General features: G+C 53.0%; 1 protein-coding gene across 1 annotated transcript in view; it reads left to right on the top strand.

The window, feature by feature from the left end:
• Positions 1-21,478, top strand: part of LOC144723131 (disco-interacting protein 2 homolog C-like) — a 168,382-nt gene that overhangs the window by 59,491 nt on the left and 87,413 nt on the right. The window contains exon 2 of the mRNA XM_078601714.1: positions 11,789-11,860. Within this exon, the coding sequence (XP_078457840.1) occupies positions 11,789-11,860 (72 nt within the window). The remainder of the gene's footprint in view (positions 1-11,788; positions 11,861-21,478) is intronic.

Genomic DNA, 21,478 nt, shown 5'->3' with positions numbered 1-21,478 from the left:
TTACGTCCCTATTCTTAGGTTTTTCTGTAAAGTCACGTAGGTAAAAAAAATGTAATTAATAAAAGTAAAATAAAAATAAAATTAATTTTAATTTTTTACCCACGTGACTTTACCGAAAAAACCTAAGAATGGTGAATCCTTGCAGTCACGAAAGCTTCAAATCTAGAATTACGCCCCTGCACACAGCGCCAACATGGCCGTCACGTGACCCGACCAAGTGGGGTTCATCTCGTACTGACATCTCACAGACCGCAGCAAGCCGTGCGACTCGTAGCCAGAGCCATCGCGAGGGCGGCCACGGTGGGTGCGGTGCGTCGGCCGCGCAAATATCTTCCGTGTCACCGACTCTGATGCATCCCGGCTGGGATGACGCCTCTGGTGATGGAGTCGATGTAGCAGCCCCAGGTCACCCGAGCAAAAGAGGCGACTTTTCACGAGCCTCGATTGGTAAAGGTCTGCTCCTGGGGGGTGGCTAAATAAAAGACCCCTGGCTTCTAAATGTTCCTCCTGCTTGATTAACTTGTACGTTGAAGAGCGCGGTGACGTCGGTGCGGCCAAGGGTTTTGCCCGCCGCGAGCCGTCCTGGCCCCACGTGTCCCGCCACCGGGGCACCGGCCTCGCGACACGAGCGTCCTCTCGTGTCTTCGGGAGGGGCCACGTGGTGCCAGGTCCCAGCCACCGTCCATTCGAGGCTTTTGGGGTTTTGGGAGAGGAGCGACCTCGCATCCTGCTCTGCGTGGGCCCCGTTATGAAACGACTCGAATTCAATTCGTGGTAGTGGCCCGCGGATTAAATGCGGGCTCGCTCGAGACATCGGGAGGCGCAACGCAGACGCATTCATAGACAAATCACTTTAGGGGGGTTCGATTACCATCTCGTCATCTCTGCGGAGCGTTCCCGCGTTCCCCGCATGCCCGCCCGCCTGCGCCCTACCTGCTGCCCGTCCTTCGTTCGCTCGCTCGCTCGCTCGCTCCGTCCGTCTCGTGTTTTTCTGATTTTGTGATGCCCCTCTTTAGATCCAGATGCCAGAGTGTGTGCGCGAGTGCGTCACGTGACTGTCCGTGCCTTTGCGTTACAAACCCGGCTAGATTTCTGGCTACGACTAAACATTTGTTGCGAGTGATACGAAGCGGTGCTGGCCTTCCCCTGGGTCGACTCAGCCTTCAATACACAACTGTTGCATGGTGTAAACATCAGTACGGGAGAGACAAAGGCGGCCGGGCATGGTTTTGGCCATACTGCGCCGTCCTTCCTAGGTGCTCGCAAACGCCCCAACAGTGTGTGAAGGCTACACACGGTGGCTCTTTGTATGTGTGCGTGTGTATGTGTGTGCGTGTATGTGTGTATGTGTGTGCGTGTGTCGTGAGTGCGTGTGTATGTGTGTGTGTGTGCGTGTGTATGTGTGTGCGTGTATGTGTGTGTATGTGTGTGCGTGTGTGTGTATGTGTGTGTGTGTCGTGAGTGCGTGAGTGTGTGTGTATGTGTGTGTATGTGTGTGTGTGTGTCGTGAGTGTGTGTGTGTGTATGTGTGTGTGTGTGCGTGTGTGCGTGTGTGTGTGTATGTGTGTGCGTGTGTGTGTATGTGCGTGTGTCGTGAGTGCGTGAGTGTGTGTGTGTCGTGAGTGACTTCCACAGATGCCTTGCGATGCCTCCCCCCAGGCTGCTGTCATTGCCGCAGCACGCCATCTGCTGTTAAGTGAACATTAACGACCCCCGTGACCCCAATTCGTCAGGTCAAGTCATCACCGACCGTTGTGTCTTTGGATGTCGCAGCCAAATCCTAAAATCGTGAAAGTTTTCTCCGGTTGAGAGAGAAAACTCAACACATCCATCAAGAACGCTGGCATGATGTGGAACAAATACAAGCTAGCGTTCGGGGCAATGGATCTTCTCAATAGCAAAACACTGCTTTTGTGTTTCGTGTTTTGTCCTTCCCCGGCACCTCCAATTAGCACGGTTGGCTACGTACGGTACAAAATAAGTTCAACACACACACATACATATTTACATAATAACATACAAAACAGAGAGACACAGGATGGATAATACAAGTTGGAGACTGCACTTTACACCAGGGGATTTGATGATGATGATAATCACATTTTCTAAAATGCTTCCTGTCGCACAGGTTTCAAAAATGACACGTGAGTGGTTTCCTACGAGCAGCTGATGAGTTGAGAGATGCGCGCGTGGGATCCCACTGGGGAGACAGGAAGAGAGGAGAGCTCACGGATAGCCAGGACATACGCACGTTGACCGTTGAGAGCAATAGGTGTGGACTTGGGCCTGTACGGGGTTCAAGTTCATGTATTAGGTGTAGCCCTGTGAGCCATTCGGCTCTTGAATCGGGTGCAACCGCAACAAACAAAAAACAAAAACACGAACAAAAAACATCTTAAAGTGAATATGTGACTGAGTGCAAACAGAAAATTGAAGAAAAGACGGCAAAATATTGCAGAAAAAATCACCGTACACCAACGCTGTGTGCAAAAATCCCAGTGGGATGCAAGTCAAACAACAACAACAACTACGGGGTGGAAGCCGACTGACCGTGAGGACATCCACCGCGGAGATCCAGCGTTGAGGTCGCCTCACGGCAGAGGTCGCAAACGGGTTTTGATTCCTAACCCGTACCCGTACCCGGCCGCACCTGGGTCGCAAATGGGTACCCGTACCCGTACCCGGCCGGGTACGGGTACCCGTTCCCTACCCGTACCTGTACCCTACCCGAAATGAGTGACAAACGGCTACTCACCAGTGACTCACGGCCTACCCGTACCCGGCCGCACCAGGGTCGCAAACGGCTACCGGGTATCGAGTAGGGTAACGGGTAGGGTACGGGTATCGGGTAGGGTACGGGTATCGGGTAGGGTACGGGTATCGGGTAGGGTACGGGTATCGGGTAGGGTATCGGGTAGCCTACGGGTGTCAGGTAGGGTACGGGTATCGGGTAGGGTACGGGTATCGGGTAGGGTACGGGTATCGGGTAGGGTATCGGGTAGCCTACGGGTGTCAGGTAGGGTACAGGTATCGGGTAGGGTACGGGTATCGGGTAGGGTACGGGTATCAGGTAGGGTACGGGTATCGGGTAGGGTATCGGGTAGCCTACGGGTGTCAGGTAGGGTACGGGTATCGGGTAGGGTACGGGTATCGGGTAGGGTACGGGTATCGGGTACCCGGTTGCGACCTCTGCCTCACAGGCAGGCGCCCGGCGGGGCGTTGCACCGCAGGAGGGATGACGGTGGCTTGGAGAGGCCTTCGTGCGGCAGTGGATTGAGCGTCGCCCCGTGATCACGTGACGGTAGAGGTTGCGTCATTTTAGAAGTATTTTCAGCACGCGACCCGAAGATATTTGACGGCATTCGTTAATAACGCCGTGGGTGCATGTGTGTGGCCATGAACGCAGAAGTATGTAATAGGCGACGTTTCGGGCAGTGGCCCTTTTTTTTTATAGCGCATCAACAAGCATAGTTTAGCTTCACTTATGTGCTGTGAAGGGCCATTGCCCGAAACGTCACCTGTCATATACTTTTAAGGCAGTGTTGGTGACGATTGTGTTGAGTTTTTTTAGAATATACACTGTTGTGTGTGTGTGTATCTCCATGTAGTGTAGAGCGATAGTGCAGCGGTTTGCCCGCTGCACTACGAACCTGGCGACCCAAGTTCGATTGCCGCTCATGGCCAACACAAGTGAAGATTATCTGAACCGGTCCTGGGGCCTCCCCTAGGTCAACTCAGCTCTCAAAATGAGTACCTTGTGCGGTGTGTAAACATCGCCACTGGGGAGACAAAGGCGGCCGGGCGTACGAGGTGTTGGCCACCCACCCCCTCGTGTGCCGTGCCGGCCTTCATAGGTGCTCGCTAACAGCACTTGCCCCAACGGTCTGTTCAGCCTATACGGTGGATCTCTGTCTTTGAGCTTTGTGTCTCCATGCAGAGACAATGGGGAGTCACCGTGGCAACTCCGCCGCGAGGCGTAAATGCCAGGATCGCCTGGCAATGGGGAGGATGTTGCTCCGTGGAGTTGTCTGGCTCTTCGCCTGGAAATGAAGGGTGCCGTTAACCCATCTCATCAGAAGGAGTAATTTAGACCTAAATAGCAATCGCTGCTTTTGTCTGCCACGTAATTGTTGTAAGGATTTTGTTTAAACAAATTGATCCACGTCTGGGTGCGAACAGCACAGAAACTTTCAAACTTTAGTCGGGTTTCGTGTGCGCGCGTGCGTGCGCATATCTGGTTGTGTGTGCGTGTGAATGCGTGTGTGTGCGTGTGAATGCGTGTGTGTGTGCAAAAACAACCCCCTACCTCCTCGTGGTGCCGGACGGCAACGCCGTGGTGGGCAGTGCCGTGGGTGGAGGGCCAATTTAAATTGGCCTTTCCGCTCATGGCGTTTGTAACCACCACAGTGGCCCAATGGGGGCTCTGGACGGGTGCGAGGGGCTGGTAATCCCTCCACCTTCAATTAATTACCAGTAAACCACGACTGAAAAAATGTAATTAATAAGCTTGTGCCGGAGGCCCCGGGGTGACAGGCGTCTATGATGTCTCCTGGCCAAATCCCATTTGGCGGAGCCAGGAGACTGAATCCTTACCCTCGGGGCTCCTCCAGAAACAACAAAAACCATTACGTGTGGCCACGTGGAATGTTCGAACGCTCACTGCAGAGGAGAGGTAGCCACTCCTTTGTCGGGAGTTGGACCGGGACCGCCTGGATCTCTGTGGTATTCAGGAGGTCTGGTGGATCGGCTCTGGCTCCTGCCATCATGAGGGGTGGACAGTCCTCTTCTCGGGGCAGGAGACTGCCAAACAACAGGGAGTGGCTCTTCTTCTGAACAAAAGAATGAAGGGGGCGTGGGAGCGTGGTGGCGAGGTGTGGGAAGCTGTAAGCCCCAGGCTACTCTGGGCTCGCCTTCCCATCAACCAGAGGCGAGGAGTGTTGGTCGTGCGACAGGGATGTCCTCTGGCTCCCACATTATTCAACATAGATTTCGACCACGTAGTTCATGAAGCGTCCAATAGCTGTACTGGAGGAATTTCCATCTGGTACAGATACAATGGGAGGCTGATCTATGCCCAGGTGTGGTCAAGGCATGGCTCGCTATTGCTCAACCATGCCGATGATCTGGTAATTGCTGCTCACTCAAAGGAGGAGTTGAAGGCGCTGCTGCTGGACCTGGAGCTTGCCACTAAGAGGTGGGGCCTTACTATCATCCCCACCAAAACTAGCCACCTGCCAGGGTATTTTGTACCATCGGACACTCCACCCCCACAACTCCCAATTGGTGATAGGGCAGTGGTGGAGAGAGTGGAGAGTTTTTCATACATGGGCAGTGTGCTCATGACCGGCACCGGTTTAACAGCAGTTGTCTCACTGAATCAGTCAAGCGGCATTTTATTTTCATCGGTTGTATAACGCTGTGTGGAAGTGAGCTGATCTGTCGCACGAAGCTTCAGGTCTTCTCGGCCACAGTCATTGCCTTCCTTCTCTATGCTTACGAAACATTTAGGCTGGCCTGCCTACGATCCATCCTGGGTTTAACCAGGCTAGATTGTGTGAGGAGCTCACAAATCCTTGAAAGATCTAGACTAAGTCCCATCGGTCAACTCCTCCAGCAGGCAAGGCTGCATTGGCTGGGTCATGTAGCCCGCATGCCCAGCCACCACATGCCTAAACAGCTTTTGTTCGGGGCGCGCGTTTCACGACACATTTATGTATTTACTTGATCTAACACAGAAAAAAATTAATCCGTAAAAACAAAGTTTTTCACTATAAATCCTTTATATGCGTGGCGGCTAGAGTCCTCTCGTCCTCTGGCTTGAGATGGCTGCCACCTATGGGTCAGATGAATGGCTGCCACCATTAAGCAATTGGTAATTAAATATTTATTTATTTTCCCCTAAAAAGTGTAAAATTTTGGAATTTTTTTTCACGAAAACACATTGTCACGCACAACGAGTCTGTGTGCAAAATGTCAGCTCGATTGGATCACGGGAAGTGGGTTAAAAAACGACCGAAAAATTTGCACGGTCGTAAGCAAGCAAGTGAACTTAATATAAAGGATTTCAAAACCTCCATCATGGACATTACACCGCCGCACCAATGGCGTGGTTGGTAACACGCTAACACGCTAACACAGTAACACGCTAACACAGTAACACGCTAACACGCATGCCGCACAGCCTCCCGATCCTCTGGTCTCCTCCCAAGGGAGACCGTAAACTACATTGGTCAACACACTTTTTCTGGCATAAGGTATTCCAACGGGTTTAAGGTAATTTTGGGGTGCTGATTCCAAATCTGGCATCAGTTTTTGTCTATCACATCAGGTTTTTGAGATATAAAATATTGCATTTTCAATAAAAACTGCAGAAGAAAAATATTAAATAAATGTGGATATCTACATAAAATTATATTATAAACACACTATCCTAAAAATACAGCACCATATTTTAACACTAAAGCAGTCATTGACTCGCAACAACTTGCAATCATAAGTGACAGAGTTAATTTCGGGTAAAATCAATGGAAATGGGGTATGCCGATAGCATAAAAATGAGATGATATAGAGCAAATCTGAGATCAGATTTGGAATCAGCACCCTGAAATTAGTCTAAACCAGCTGCAAAAGTCCAGGCCAGAAAAAAAATGTTTTTTTTGTTGTTGACCAGTGTAAGTAAATAGAACCCACACAAAACTAATGGCGTTGGCCAAAAACGCCACAATGCTGAAAAATCATCCGCAGATTACTCGATTGGGATTACAGGCAGCAGCAGCAGCATCGCCTGCTACTGTAGAACCTGGCAGGACCCTCCTGAAAAAGAGGCTGGAGACTCGGTGATAAAGTGTGTGCGAGGATATGTACTGTACATTACTAAGCATGGTGGTGGCGAGGTGTTAAATAGCTCGCCGGGTTTACATGAGGTCGTGGGTTTGATCCTGATTCTCTTGACGCCTGCTGCATATTTGGAGTTTGCGTGTCTCTCTCTCTCTCTCTCTCCGTGGTCGCGTGGATTTTTCTCCGGGTCCTCCGGTTTTTCCCTCCACATTTAGAATCAACATGACGCGTTGAGAGTATTTGGCTGCTATATATTTCCACGCGATAAGCCACTTCGTTGAGCTGTCATTTGTGACCATGTTGCTTCTGAAAAAGAGCTACTTCGCTCAGTGGGCCTAACCTGTTAAAATAAAAAATAGTTCATAGTTTTTACAAGTGCTTGGCTGATGCCACCGTCATATAATGGGGAATGGCAGCTGTTGTTGTTGTTGCTGTGTTGCTTTGCGCCTGTGTCTATGTGTATTGCAGTGCTGTGTTTGCTATAAGCTGTGTAGACAAAGCACGTGTGTGTGATATAAGTGTGGGGAGCGGTAGTGTAGCGGTTAGCGCGCTGCGCTATGAACCCGAAGACCCGTGACGATTATCTGAACCGGTCTTTGGCCTCCCCCTAGGTCGACTCAGCCTCAAATGAGTACCTAGTGCGATATATAAATATAGCCACTGGGGAGACAAAGGCGGCCGGGCGCGATATTGGCCACCCACCCCTTCGTGTGCCGTGCCAGCCATCATAGGTGCTCTCTAACAGCGTTTGCCCCTGCAGTCCTGTTCAAGGCTATATGGGGGAATCTTTGTCTTTGATATGTGTGTGTGTGCACGTGCCATTTGTACGTGGTGTGTTTTCCAAGCCCTACCGGGGATTCGTGTCACTTGGGTCTGTGACCCCGGAAGTATCTCAGAAACCCGGCACGCGACACCCAGCATGCCTCTTTCGCTGGCTGCGGGCCCCCTTGGTCACGTTCCCACTCCCAGACGGCCAGAAATGAAGCCCCACGCCGCGCGCGCACTCACTTGTGACAGCAGAGGTCTCACTCCGATTCAGTCGAGCGGCATGATGTTTTCATCGGCTGCGTCATGCTGCGTGGAAGCTACCTGCCTGGTCTGTCGCTCAACACGAAGCTTCGGGTCTTCTCGGCCAAAGTCATGACCTCCCTTCTCTACGCTTGTGAAACGTGGGCCCCTCTGGTGAAACATCTGCGCTGGTTGGAAACATTCAGGCTGGCCTGGCTACGATCCTTCCTGGGTTCAACCAGGCTGGATTGTGTGAGGAGCTCACAAATCCTTGAAAGATTTGGACACATTCCCATCAGTGAACGCCTCTGGTAGGCAAGGCTGCGTTGGCTGGGTCATGTAGCCCGCATACCCAGCCACCGCATGCCCAAGCAGCTTCTGTTTGCCGCATAGAGAGGACTAAACGGGCACGTTATGGGCTGGAGAAGAGATAGAGTGATGCGGTACGTGAAGATGTGGAGCTGGGTGGACTTGCCGCTGACTGGTACCAGCGGTGTCAAGATCGGCCTCTGTGGAGGAGGCTCGTGAAGGATGCTAATGGGCAGTTAAGAGGCAGTCACCCTCCAGCAACAACTGAGGGCAGAGGAGCGACGCTCACAACAACAAACGGAGCGCCTGGCGGATAAAGTGCAGCAAGTTGGCACAGTGGGGGGTACATATGGTGCATCTGCCAGTCATCTCAGTCAGTCAAACCATTGCACCTGCTGGGTCTGTCCCGAGACCTCCTCCTGTCAGCCAGACACGTCACGTGGCCTCAATCTGCACCCGGCCTGGCACAGTCGCCGTGGGACGTCACCGTCACTTAGTGGCGAATGGCGGCTCTTGTTATCGGTGGGGAGCGGTAGCGTCGTGGTTCGTGCACTACACAATCAAGCCGGAGACCCAAGTTTAATTCCTGCTCACGGCCAACAAGATTGGCAAAATATTTCAACTAGCCCAGGGCCTCGCCTAGGGTGGCTGAGCCTTAAATAAGTACCTGGTGTGGTGTGTAAGCATCCACACTGGGGAGACAAAGGCGGTCGGGCTTGCTGTTGGCCACCAATCCCCTCGTGTGCTGTGGCAGCCTTCATAAGTACTGTGCTCGCGAACAGCACCTGCTCCAACAGCCTGTTCGAGGCGACACGGGGGCTCTTTGTATGCGCATGTTATACTGTATATATAGTATACTGTGTGTGTGTTTGTGTGTGTGGGGAGCGGTAGTGTAGTGGTTAGCGCGCTGCACTACGAACCTGGCGACCCGGGTTCGATTCCCGCTCACGGCAATCACCAGTGACGATTAACTGAACCGGTCCTGGGCCTCCCCTAGGTCGACTCAGCCTCAAATGAGTACCTGGTGCGATGTGTAAACATCGCCGCTAGGGAGACAAAGGCGGTCGGGCGTGGTGCTGGCCACCCACCCCCTCGTGTACCGTTCTGGCCTTCATAGGTGCTCGCTAACAGCACTTGCCCCTACAGTCTGTGAAGGCTATACGGGGGATCTTTGTGTGTGTGCGTGGGGAGCGGTAGTGTAGCCGTTAGCGCGCTGCGCTATAAACCCGGCCACCCGGGTTCTACTCCCGCTCACCGCCAACACCGGTGACGATTATTTGAACCGGTCCCGGGCCTCCCCTAGGTCGACTCAGCCTCAAACGAGTACCTGGTGCGGTGCGCAAACATCGCCACGGGGGGGGGGGGGGACAAAGGCGTTCGGGCGTGGTGTTGGCCACCCACCCCCTCGCGTGCCCGTTCCAGGCCTTCGTAAGCGCTCGCCAGCAGCACTTGCCCCAACAGCCTGTTGAGGCTACACGGTGGGGGGGGGGGACCTTTGCCTTTGTGTACGAGGAGGCGACAGCTGCCAGATGCCTCGCGTCGTTTATTTGGGAGAGCGACTGCGAGCGCCGCGCGGAGGGCGGGGGAGGGCTCGCGGGCGCCTCCAACCGCTCACCGAGGACGGCGATAAGCGCCCCCTAAAATTAAACCGCTCGGAAAATGATCGCGAATCCCTCGGGAATATCCTTCGTGCGGCTGCCAAACAAAAGTGAAACTCGCCTTTCACGGCCGCCCGCCCGCCCGCCCGCCCACCAGGCAACGAGCAGCCCAAAGGCGGCGTTCCCTCTCGCACGCCCGGGTCGCCGGGTCGACCGCGGCTGGTGCCGCCTAACGATTAAGTAGCCCAGGGGCCATACGGCGCCGAGAGGTGTGTGCACTCTGGATGTGGTGTGCCGGGCGTGGAGCGGTTCCCCCGCGATGGCCAGAACGCTGCGCGCAAGAACCAACCGATCCCTGTGGCTCCGGGCCCTCCCGGTGCCACCCAACGGGAGCAGATGGCCAGACATGGGGCGGAGCGTCACGCAGAGATGATGAATTGGCCGTGATTGGCAGCATTAATGAGCGCTAATTGGAGGGGGGATTGTTGATGGGGGTGAGCTCACGTGAGGTGCGTTCACCGCGAGTGCCACAGGGATCGTTCACCCCCCGTGACCGCCGCTGCCGCTGCTGAGTTCCAGAGGTCGCAACCGGGTACCCGATACCCGGCTACGGGTAGCCTTTTGCGACCCTGGTGCGGCCGGGTACGTACGGGTAGGCCGTGAGTCACTGGTGAGTCACCGTTTGTCACTCATTTCCCAACGTCTTGTCTCTTCTCACAATTCAAGTTCCTAGACTCAACCGACCCGCGCCTGCAACATGGCTTCATCCCAGAGGTCGCAATCGGGTACCCGATACCCGTACCCTACCCGATACCCGGCCGGGTACGGGTAGCCGGGTATCGGGTAGGGGGTACGGGTAGCCGGGTATCGGGTAGGGTACAGGTACGGGTACCCGTTTGCGACCCTGGTGCGGCCGGGTACGGGTACGGTAAGGAATCAAAACCCGTTTGCGACCTCTGGCGTGGCTCCCGGTTGAAACGGGGTGCCCACTGCCTTTCGCTTCGGTTGGCCGAAAGAGAACAGCTTCAAGATGACTCCTGCAGCCAGCCCGGCTGTTTGGCCTGTTGGTGGATCGTGTGAGCACCGCTTGAACTGAGTGGGTCATCAAATAATTCAAACTTTATTGCCATGCACATAAATCGGTACCTTTAAAGTCTCGCGACGGGATGGGGTTAGGGGCCGTCCATAAATGACGTCACGCACCTAGGGGGGGGGGGTGGGGTGTCAGACATTTGTGACGATGTGTGACGAGGGGGGGGGGGTTGAGAAATGTGACGTCGCATCAAAATGCGCAACTTTAAATAAATATAGACAACACGTTCTACTTAATGAAATAGACTTTTTAATAAATGTTTTCTCCTACAACATCAGAGTGCAGCGCCACATTAAATACGCACTACAATGACAATAGTTTAAAGCGATTTGAAGCATGTTTTATGTTTTTTCGGGGGGGGGGGGAGGCATAGCTTTGTGACGTCATATTTTAGGGGGGGGTCTGACTTTTTGTGACGCCGTGTGACGATGAGGGGTCAAAAATCGTCCACAATCGCGTGACGTCATTTATGGACGGGCCCATTAGTTGTCTCGTTCGTGCAGTCTTGAATTGCAGTCCCTACTCTCTCGTCCTTCACCTTGTCCAAACAAGCACCGTCTTCGCATTCTCTTGGTGTTCGCTAAAACGTTGCTCGCTTTGCGACTCGCAGATGGCAGTGAGGCGGTGCTCACCGAGCGGTTACTTCCCTCGGTGCAGTGATTATTGCTGCCCTCCTGGTCAAGTCAGGAACTCTCGCATGGCGAGCACACATCTTGAACATCGCGGCGGTTTGCTTTCATGATTTTCGCGGATTCGCTCGTCACTGGAATTTGGAACGTTAACTACTCGCCGTCAATACTTGTCCCAGGAGTACATCCAGGCGACAACAGGGGAGATGTGTGCAGGCGTGCGCGTGTGCGTGCGCGCATCTGCGCGTGTGCATATGCGTGCGAACACGCGTGCGTGTGTGTGTGTGTGCGCGTGTTGTGCGTGATCGTTGCAGGGGACATCACACAGAAGGGCTATGAGAAGAAGAAAGCCAAGTTGCTTGCCCCATACCTGCCACACCCACCAGGTAACTGGGAATCGTTCCGAGTGGCTTGGCGTGGTGCTCTGGGTGGAGTTGGTTTGAGTTGGGCTGCCGGAGTGCTTCCTGGTGGCGCCGTGCTTTGTCTGGCGAGTATTGGGTGGCTGTGCAGTGATTCGCTGTGGGGGGGGGCGGCGTGGTGGTGGTGTATGTGATGTTGATGTCCGATGTGGCACTGTGTGTGTGCGTTGCATGGCGCTTGGCGGGGCATGGTGCGATTGTTTCGTCGCTTGGCATGGGCATGGTGTGGAGTGGCGTTGGATGGTGTTGATAGCACGGCATCATTATTAACAGCGGTCTTACAATGTGCTCCTGCTCGCCCAGTAGGCCTTGCCGAGTCTCAAGACTCTTGCCGGAGTCGGCGTCGATGTTGCTCTGTATTTTCCCAAATCGAGTAATGTGCGGTGAAATACTCGCAGTCTTGGCAAATTTGAAGCTACGTCACCAGCAGACAACGGCCTATTCCTCCGCGAACGACGAACGACGCTGACGGGATATTTTAGCGTCCACGGTGGCTCAGGCGGCGCCGAGTAATTTAAAGGTTGATCCGCACGCCGCTGTATTAACCGGGGGAGAGGGGGTGGGGGGTGGGGGGTGGGGGGGGGGACTGCCAGATTTCAGACTGCGGACCTCCTGCAACGAGCAGCGACGGCGCTAGCGCCCGGCCCCACCACGGCTCCCGCAGCGCCGTGCGATGGCGTGACGCAGCGTGGCCCGGCGTGACGGAGGGCGGCTCACGTCGCCGCATTCCCCAGCTGCTCTCGAGAAACGCCGCCGCGTTGTCTCGCTTGCGTGGGAGCGGGGGGTGGGGGGGGGCAGCGCCCCGGTCTATTGAACGAACGCTCACGCACGCCAACTCACGCGCACGCTCGCGCATTCACATGCAAACGATATGCGGCATCTCCCTCCCTTTACTCCGTGACCGCGCCCCCCCCGTGCTCGGTTTTTGTTTCTCCATTTCGACGTTTTTGTTTTTCGTGAAAGGTGAAAGGGCCTTGACCGAGGCCTCGCGACTCAGCCCCTTGGTGCATCCTGGGCCCTGGGGGCCTCACGTGTGTCGAGTGGTCACGGGGCCTTCCCGGTACGACGTCCAGTCGAGCGACGTCGTCACCAAAATGACGAGGCGTGACGATGAGCTGTTCCTGCTGTGACTATGAGGTGTCCGTAGCGTCATGGTGGTAAGCTCCTGTGACGCCGAGTGGTCCATGTAGGGTAGGAATTACATTTCTCATAACACCCCACGGACAATCTCCCTTTGCTTCATGCAAGCTAAGACGTGACACTTTGCCGGCGTCTGATCATTTCTCAAGACTTCCCGTGTGACGCGCAGGGGCACCAGTTCACATTGACAGGGCCTTGGTTATCATCGGCGCTGTTCATGCCGCGCGGGACACACTTTGTACAAACGCAAAGGTCCTCCATGTAGCCCACACACGCTGACAGGGCAAGTGTTGTTAGCGAGCAGCACCTATGGAAACCGGCCCGGTCGCACGAGAGGCTGATCTGGCCAGCACCGTGTCCGGCCGCCTTGGTTTTCCCAGTGCTGATGTGTATTAAGGCTATGCGGCGGATCTTTGTCTCATATTCTTTGGGTCTTTCGGTAAAGTCACGTAGATAGGTTCAAAGAAAATAACTAAAAATTAAAAAACTACGGCGTTTCGATCGCAACACAAGCGTTCGTCATCAGGAAGATGAGGGGGTAGTTTTTTGTATTTTTTTGTTATTTTCTTTGAACCTATCTACGTGACTTTGCCGAAAGACCCAAAGAATATGAATTCCTGCAGTCACGAAAGCTTCAAGTCAAGATCTTTGTCTTGTGTGCGTTTTCTGGGCCTCTTTTAGGTCGATGCAGCCTCACATAAGTAGTCGATGCTCATGGCCAACAGCCTCCATAGGCTACAGCGGGCGGAGGGGAGGATCTTCATCTGTGTACGTGTGTGGCAGCGGCTACGCGCGTATCATCATCGCCAATCGACGAGGGCCAGTAAAAGTGCCGTCTCCTCTGCTGACCGCTGTCCCACCTGCTGCGCTCAGTGCCAGCGGGGTTCTTCCTCCTCAGCTGGGAGTTGTCGCTGCCATGGGGAGACGCCGGCACCACCTCCCCTTCCCCGCGAGGGGTCAGGGTTCATGAGAAACCCGCCTCCATGTGACATGGGAATGTGGGCAGCACAAGGGGGGGCGGGGGGGGGGGGCAGAGGGCAGTGGGACCTGGCGACATGGGGAGCCGGTTGCTCCAGGGCCCAGTTTTTGACACAGGAAAGGCGCCTGAATCTGGCAGTCCATGTCACCAGCACATATGGTTAATACAGCGAGTCGGAGATCGAACTCAGGGGCGCTTTTGCTGTACGGCACGAGTGTTACCGCCACGCGAACTCCGCTCATCCTCACAAGCGGCTTTCGGCTAGTCCGCGAACAAAGACGGTCACTGCATCGCGAGCTTTCAGATGCGCTTCTGCGGCCGTCTGGAACGCTCTTCCGTCTGATATTAGGAAGCCACTGGAGCTGTGCACTTTAAAATCATCTAGGTTGAAAACTAATTTCTTTAGAGCTGCTTTTTGTGTTTTAGTTGTCCTTCCTCCGCACCTCCGATTAGCACGGTTGGCCACGTACGGCGCGAAAGAAGTTCAACATACGTGCATACATCTTGACTTCAAGCTTTCGTGACTGCAGGAATTCATAGTCTTTGGGTCTTTCGGTAAAGTCACGTAGATAGGTTAAAATTAATTTAAAAAATTATTAATTTGAACCGTCACGTAGATAGGTTAAAATTAATAAAAATATTTTTATTAATTTGGTTAAAATTTATAAAAATCTTTTTATTAATTTGAACCGATCTACGTGACTTTACCGAAAGACCCAAAGCAAATACGTGCGTACAGACATACGCCACGCAAGCTGCGGTCTAATCTCGTCTAAAACAAATGCATTTAAGAAAACAACACCCCCAGACTCTCACCTGAAGATGCCCCGTGGTGAAAAAGATCCCAAATGTGGCACGATGCTGATGCTGTTGCTGCTGCTGCTGCTGCGACTGGTCCCACTTGGCTAGCTGTGAAACCTTTTTGCCATTGCCAGGATCAAAATGACGAGAGTGGAAAACAAGGACAGGCTTTAGCCTTTCTGGCAATAAACAAAGGAGGTATTAAGGTGCTGAAACACCAAATCGGTACATGTTTTGATTGGTGTAGGCCAATCAGTTTCAAAGGCGGTGCATATATTATAATCAGAGCATGTTGTTTTCATCTTTTGCCACAGGTATGTGTGGTTATTGCAGACTTGATGCCTTGTAATAGTTTATTTAATTCGTCTTGGAGCATCTTAACACCTTTTAGGGTAAAGCCTATTCTTATTTTTTCCCCCAATTGAGTAGTTTGCAGGTACGTTTTTCAGCATCGGGATGTTTGGCCAATATAGGTGACACTGTATGTTCTTCTTGGTTCTTTCAGTAAAGTCACGTAGAAGGGAAATAATAAAATAATAAAAAGAAAACATTTTATTTTATTATTTCCCTTCTACGTGACTTTACCGAAAGAACCAAGATGAATCCCTGCAGTCACGAAAGCTTTAAATCGAAAAAAGACACAATTTTAAAAAAAAATCAGAACATGGAGAGAGAGAGAATATCGCAACGCCACACAGCAGCAATGTTGTTGTGAGGCACGAGGAGTGTCACCACTGCGCCATACCCTGCCGCCCACTTGCACAGCGACACCAGCCGCACAAGTCCACGCACGACTGTACTTGTACTTGTGCGCACACGAGATGATTGGTCTAAGGTGAAGTGGAAGAACGAATCGGGTCGACATTTGCGGCACTTAACAGCACCTCCCTCCCCTGGAGAAGGCAGCGGTTTATTAATAGCGCGCAGAGGTTTAAACGTCACTGTGAAAAAACGATAATCACAACATCCCTCCACGCTGGCGCGTGCTCACAAGACGCTCAGCTCCGCAGCAGCAGCAGCAGCAGCAGTGACAACGGCCGCTGCTGCAGCGACAGCGGCGGCCTCGCCTGCCGCCATCGGCATCCCCGGCCACGGGGTCGCAGGGTCAGCCGCTGAGATTCTAGCGGAGAAAATCAGTGAGTGTCACCCGTTAATTATGGCTGCTTAACGAGCTGTTGTGGGGGGGGGCGGGGGGCGGTGGGGGGCGCCGTAACGGGGGGGGGGGGGGGCAGCCCCTCCTGGAACGCTACGTTCCGCAAAAAAATGTCACGGCAACCAGAGCATCGCCCTGGCAACGGATGCAGGGATGATGGAGCTGAGAGAGGGGGCTGGGAGCGGGGGAGGGTGTTGGATGGGGGGGGGAGGGGGCGGGAGAGGAGAGCGGAGGGTGTAGTGGTGGGGGGAGCGCCTTTGGGGGAGTGGGGGGGGGGGTGCTGGCGACGAGGGGCAGGGGATGATGCCGGAGGGGAGGACGGGAGTCTAGGGCAGAAGGCGGCGGAGGATTTTGTGAGAGGAGGCGGAGCGGCCGTGAGGCGTGACGGTGAGCGAGCGTTACGGACAGCAGGGAAAACAAATCGGCTGCGATCGTCGTGTCCTGTGCTCCTGATCGGGTGCGCGGGTGCGTGCGTGCGTGTGCGCGTGCGTGCGCTTGCATGGAGCGGGTGCGCGCAGAGCGAGCAACGTAAGACGTGCACGCGTGGAGAGTGCGCGGCAGCGTGCGTGGGCTTGGAGAGCGAGCCATCGAGCGAGCGCGCGCACGCGGGAGTCTGCGGCGAGCGAGCGAGCGAGCGCGAGATTGTGCGCGTCTGGAGACATGGTCTCCGTGCGGCCGAGTTCGTGGAAGGAGGGAGAATGTCGCCGGGAGCAGTGGAGGGCATCGCTGGCGGTGGCGGCGGTAGCCGGACGGGTCGCGTTTGCGTGGTCACCATCTCTCGGCCGGGCGGCTCCTCGGCTGCGCGCGTGATCGCGTCCGCGAGGGTGAGTTTCCGACGTCCACCACCACCACCGGGGATTGGTTTTCTCGCCGAGCGTCGTACGGGTCCGCTGGCAGGCTGGAGTAGGCGGCACGTGACCAGTAGAGGCATACTGGATGCGGTGTGCCGAGTGTGGGAATATATTTTGGGGTCGCTAACCCAGACAGACCTGGGTGAAATTAAACCCCAGGTGCCAGAGTGCAGGAAATGCTCCTGGTGCGGCAGGCTACGATTGTAGCAACGGTCACAAATGCCCAGGACGGCAATGGTACGAATGTCCTCGCGCGCGCCAGAAGGGACCAGGATGGGTCACCGCCAGCAGTTAAGATCCTCGTTAAAGCTGGGCGAGGGTGCAGTAAGACTGGAAGTCTCTGGGGAGATCCGTCACCCAGGTCTCCAGGTCCCCAGGTCCCCAGGTCTCCACTGACCTGAGGCCGTGGCGTGGCGTGGCCCGGCAGCGGCGCCACGTCGACGCTTGTTGCCGAGGTTCGAGGTTCCAACCCAGCGGCCGCCCTGGTCAATGCTGCAGCGTGAGTTAACCGTGACAGTACCACACATCGTCTGCTTCACTCGCGGTGGACGTTTACAGATCCCTTGGCATCGTTCGCAAGAGTAGGCCGTCGCGTGCTGGCATCAGGGTCCACATTCGCCCAATTCAAAAACTACTTGCGAATGACGCAATTTGGATCATTCACAGCAGCGATCATCGCACTCCCACTGGCAGGTTCGTGCCCCAGGTCACTCTTACCAGAGAGACGCTTCTATTCTTTTGCGTTCGCACCTGGTTAAACGAAATGAACTTGAAACTGGGTAACAGAAACTGTGGGTGAATTGAAGGTCAAATACTTTCAGGGTCAAGCAACCAACAAGCAGCAGGGTAGCAACATCACGGAGACACGTTGGCAGTACGGTCGATGTAACTGCGAGGAAAGCGTGAGACAAATGTTGGAGCAAAGCCAGAAATCTTTCCATGCCAGGAATTCTCAGTAAAGACAAACGCGGTTTTTGTTCATGGTTGCTGAGAAAAGGCCCAAAGCCCCCCAAAAGCATCCAGCTGCCAGTAACAAGCCGCACTATTGGAGGTGGAGGAAATATGAGTTGAGCAAGGTGTTGAAAATTTGTAAAAAAAAAAAGAGATGGTGGGAGGAAATTTCAGAGTCGGGCGACGGTACGCACAAGACGAAACGTACAGCAAATGAAATAAATTCCAAGTTCGTAATTAAACTTGCATCCCCAGTGAGATGCATTTCTAACCGCGCCACGAGCGTCCGCGTTCACAGCGACCAAGCAACGAGTCCCGACTGCCCACTCCGGGCTGGGGGGAGAGGGAATGGATTTGAAACGAGCAATATCTTGTGAGCGCCGTTGCAGTGAGCGGTGGAGGTTCGTCCTCCTTCAGAGAGGGACCATCAGAGGTGGCTGACGTCGTCATTCTTTTTTTTCGATTTAAAGCTTTCGTGACTGCAGGGATTCATCTTCTTGGTTCTTTCGGTAAAGTCACGTAGAAGGGAAGTAATAAAATAATAAAAATAAAACATAATAAAACAATTCTCACGACGTTTCGGCCACAACGCAAGCAGCCGTCTTCAGGTGAAAACCAGGTCTGTCGAGGCGACAGCGTCTGAATGAAACAGCACGTCGTGAGAATTGTTTTATTATGTTATATTTTTATTATTTTATTACTTCCCTTCTACGTGACTTTACCGAAAGAACCAAGAAGATGAATCCCTGCAGTCACGAAAGCTTTAAATCGAAAAATAATAACTGTTATTTACAGCCTTTGGTAAATCCATTGATGGATGAAAGCCTCCTCCGTGCTGTGTCGTCGGTCACGGTGGTTGTTTGTTGACCAGCATGGTGAAGTGTGGATTGGTGAACGTGGAGGGTCAGAGCGGCAGTGGAGGGGGGACCGGTTGAGATATCACTCGCCACTGATATTAGCCGTGCCAGGGATTCAAACTCGGGCTGCTTGATGCATCGTGCAGTTTCGATAACCGCTCCCCCACCGTTGCACCCCAGTATGTCAGTAATTACATTTAAAATATATATAGTTTACGTGTTTCCACAGTCTTCCTTTGTTGTATGTAAAAAATATGCTCTGTATATCACAGGGTAAAGTACCCGCATTGCCATGGGTGATGAGAAACGTTGCGGAACCCACGAATGCGCACGACCGCTTTTCGTTTAAAACGCAGAATTTTTCAAATTTGTTTCGTTTGCCACTCGATGGAAATGCGCTTGCGCTTCTCTTTTAATCGATTCGCAAACACGGATCGTCGCGACGCCGTCATCGTGCCGCCGTGGCGGCCTTTTGCGACGTTCCCGTTCTCGGCCGTGGCCGCTGATGTAATTAGCAATGGCCGCTCGCCGTGACTTGCTGGCTCGCTTCACACGTCGACGGAGAGCGCGGCTCCGGGTCTCGCGTCCCGGCGGCACCGGTTGAATGGGCGCTTGCGCGGGGGACTGCGCCGGGGTTATTTTCTGTCTGGCTGCGTCGCACAGGTTTACCTGCCAACCCGTGCGGTTTTTACCCGTCCGTATTCTTGTACAGGGAAATTGAGTAACAAAAATTGTTTTTGTCCATTTTGTTTGTGTTTCTCCCTTGTGATGGGGACTTTGTAGGATGAACTTTGAGATTCATAAGGGGCACGGGGTGACCAATAAAGTCTGATTTGGTCTGTAATAAGGTAGGGCACTGATAAGGGGTTGACAGGTATGTAGTGGTGTAGTGTATAGTGTAGTGTATAGTGTAGTGTATAGTGTAGTGTATAGTGTAGTGTATAGTGTAGTGTATAGTGTATGGTAGTCTGAATTGGTCTGTAATAAGGTAGGGCACTGATAAGGGGTTGACAGGTATGTAGTGGTGTAGTGTATAGTGTAGTGTATAGAGTAGTGTATAGTGTAGTGTATAGTGTATGGTAGTCTGAATTGGTCTGTAAATAAGGTAGGGCACTGATAAGGGGTTGACAGGTATGTAGTGGTGTAGTGTATAGTGTAGTGTATAGTGTATGGTAGTCTGAATTGGTCTGTAATAAGGTAGGGCACTTATAAGGGGTTGACAGGTATGTAGTGGTGTAGTGTATAGTGTAGTGTATAGTGTATGGTAGTCTGAATTGGTCTGTAAATAAGGTAGGGCACTGATAAGGGGTTGACAGGTATGTAGTAGTGTAGTGTATAGTCTAGTGCAGGGGTCGGCAACCTACGGCTCCGGAGCCGCATGCGGCTCTTTGCGGGCTGCTTCTTGACGATATGTACGTATGTACAGTATGTACTCAGATGCATTGCGGCTCTTGAAATACTGAATTTTGTACCGAATTGGAAAGAAATGGCTCTTCTTGTTATTTTGGTTGCCGACCCCTGGTCTAGTGTATAGTGTAGTGTATAGTGTATGGTAGTCTGAATTGGTCTGTAATAAGGTAGGGCACTGATACAATAATTAAGAGGTTGACAGGCATGCACAGGCATGCGGCATGCAGAGCCGCTGCGCTCGTAGACATGCTTCGCGTGATCCCCGGTGCCACGGTTCCCCCTTTCCATGGTCCTACACTCCCATCGTATCTCGGTTCCCTGGTCTCCCAGACCCCCTGGTCCCCCAGTCCCGCCGGTTATCCCCCAGTTCCCCGTCCATGCGGTGAGTGTGCTGCTTGCCCGCTCACCTTGCCAGCGCACGCTGCGTGTGTCTCTACACATTCATGCCCAGGTCTCCCTGGCAGAAAAAAAATACTTTTATTCTAAACGGGCAACCCCCCCCTCCGCCCCCCCACGACAATAATAAATGAGGTGAATAATTCGTAGCCTTTTGTCAATTCGCTGCTGGGTGAATGACTATCCGCAGCGTGTTGGTCAAGGGGATTTGTTTGACCATACTTCACCGCACTGGTTCGTGCGGGTTGGTGAAGGGTTTAGATTCAACTCGCCGCTTGGGTGGCCGAGGCTCATTGTGCAGTGTGCTAACCACTGCGCCGCCGCTCCACCCTTGCGATGAACTCGTACTTGTGCGTACATGTCTTGATTTCTAAGAGGGTTTATTTATCTTTCACTAAAGCGGGCTCTCTTACGTGGAACGTATCTTCTTCGCGTTCCAAGCATCACCTTGCAACAACAACGACGACGGCGGCGGCGGCTTCGCCTTCCCGTGACATAAAACATTCCGCGCACGTTTGCTGCACACGAGATCCGGTCCCTTGAGGTTCAAAATGTCACCGTCTTCGAAATGTTCCCCGTGTTTTTCTCGGCACCGCATTGTAGAATGCTGCCAGAATCCCCCCCCCCCCCCCTTGTTCCACGAGCCCAGGCCACAGATGCTGCAATTGTAGGCCCCACCTGAGGTGGCATAACTTTAATGGTTGCAATATATCTCCGTGGCCAATAACAGTGAATTATGTGATAACCATTTGAACTGAGTGGGGGTTATATCAAGTCATTCACTCTCATAGCCATACAACTACGTCGGTGCTGCTAGAGGTACAATAAAGGTTTTTTTTGGGGGGGGGTTAGATCACGTAAATATAAGTGTGCCATAGTAGTAGGTTTTTACCCTTTTAAACTGGTACAAAACTGACACCTTTATTCAGGGCATCATGTTTGCAATAACCACAACACAAGTAGTCAAAAAAGCAAACAAAAAGAAGCAACTCTGATAATGATAATAATATGCACTGTCCTTGAAGTTGATTGCATATTATTATCATT

The sequence above is a fragment of the Lampetra planeri genome, chromosome 1 (genome assembly GCF_965212315.1).
Source record: "Lampetra planeri chromosome 1, kcLamPlan1.2.h2, whole genome shotgun sequence".
NCBI lineage: Eukaryota > Metazoa > Chordata > Hyperoartia > Petromyzontiformes > Petromyzontidae > Lampetra > Lampetra planeri.
The sequence above is the reverse complement of the archived record's forward strand: the minus strand, read 5'-3'. Positions and strand labels throughout refer to the sequence as shown.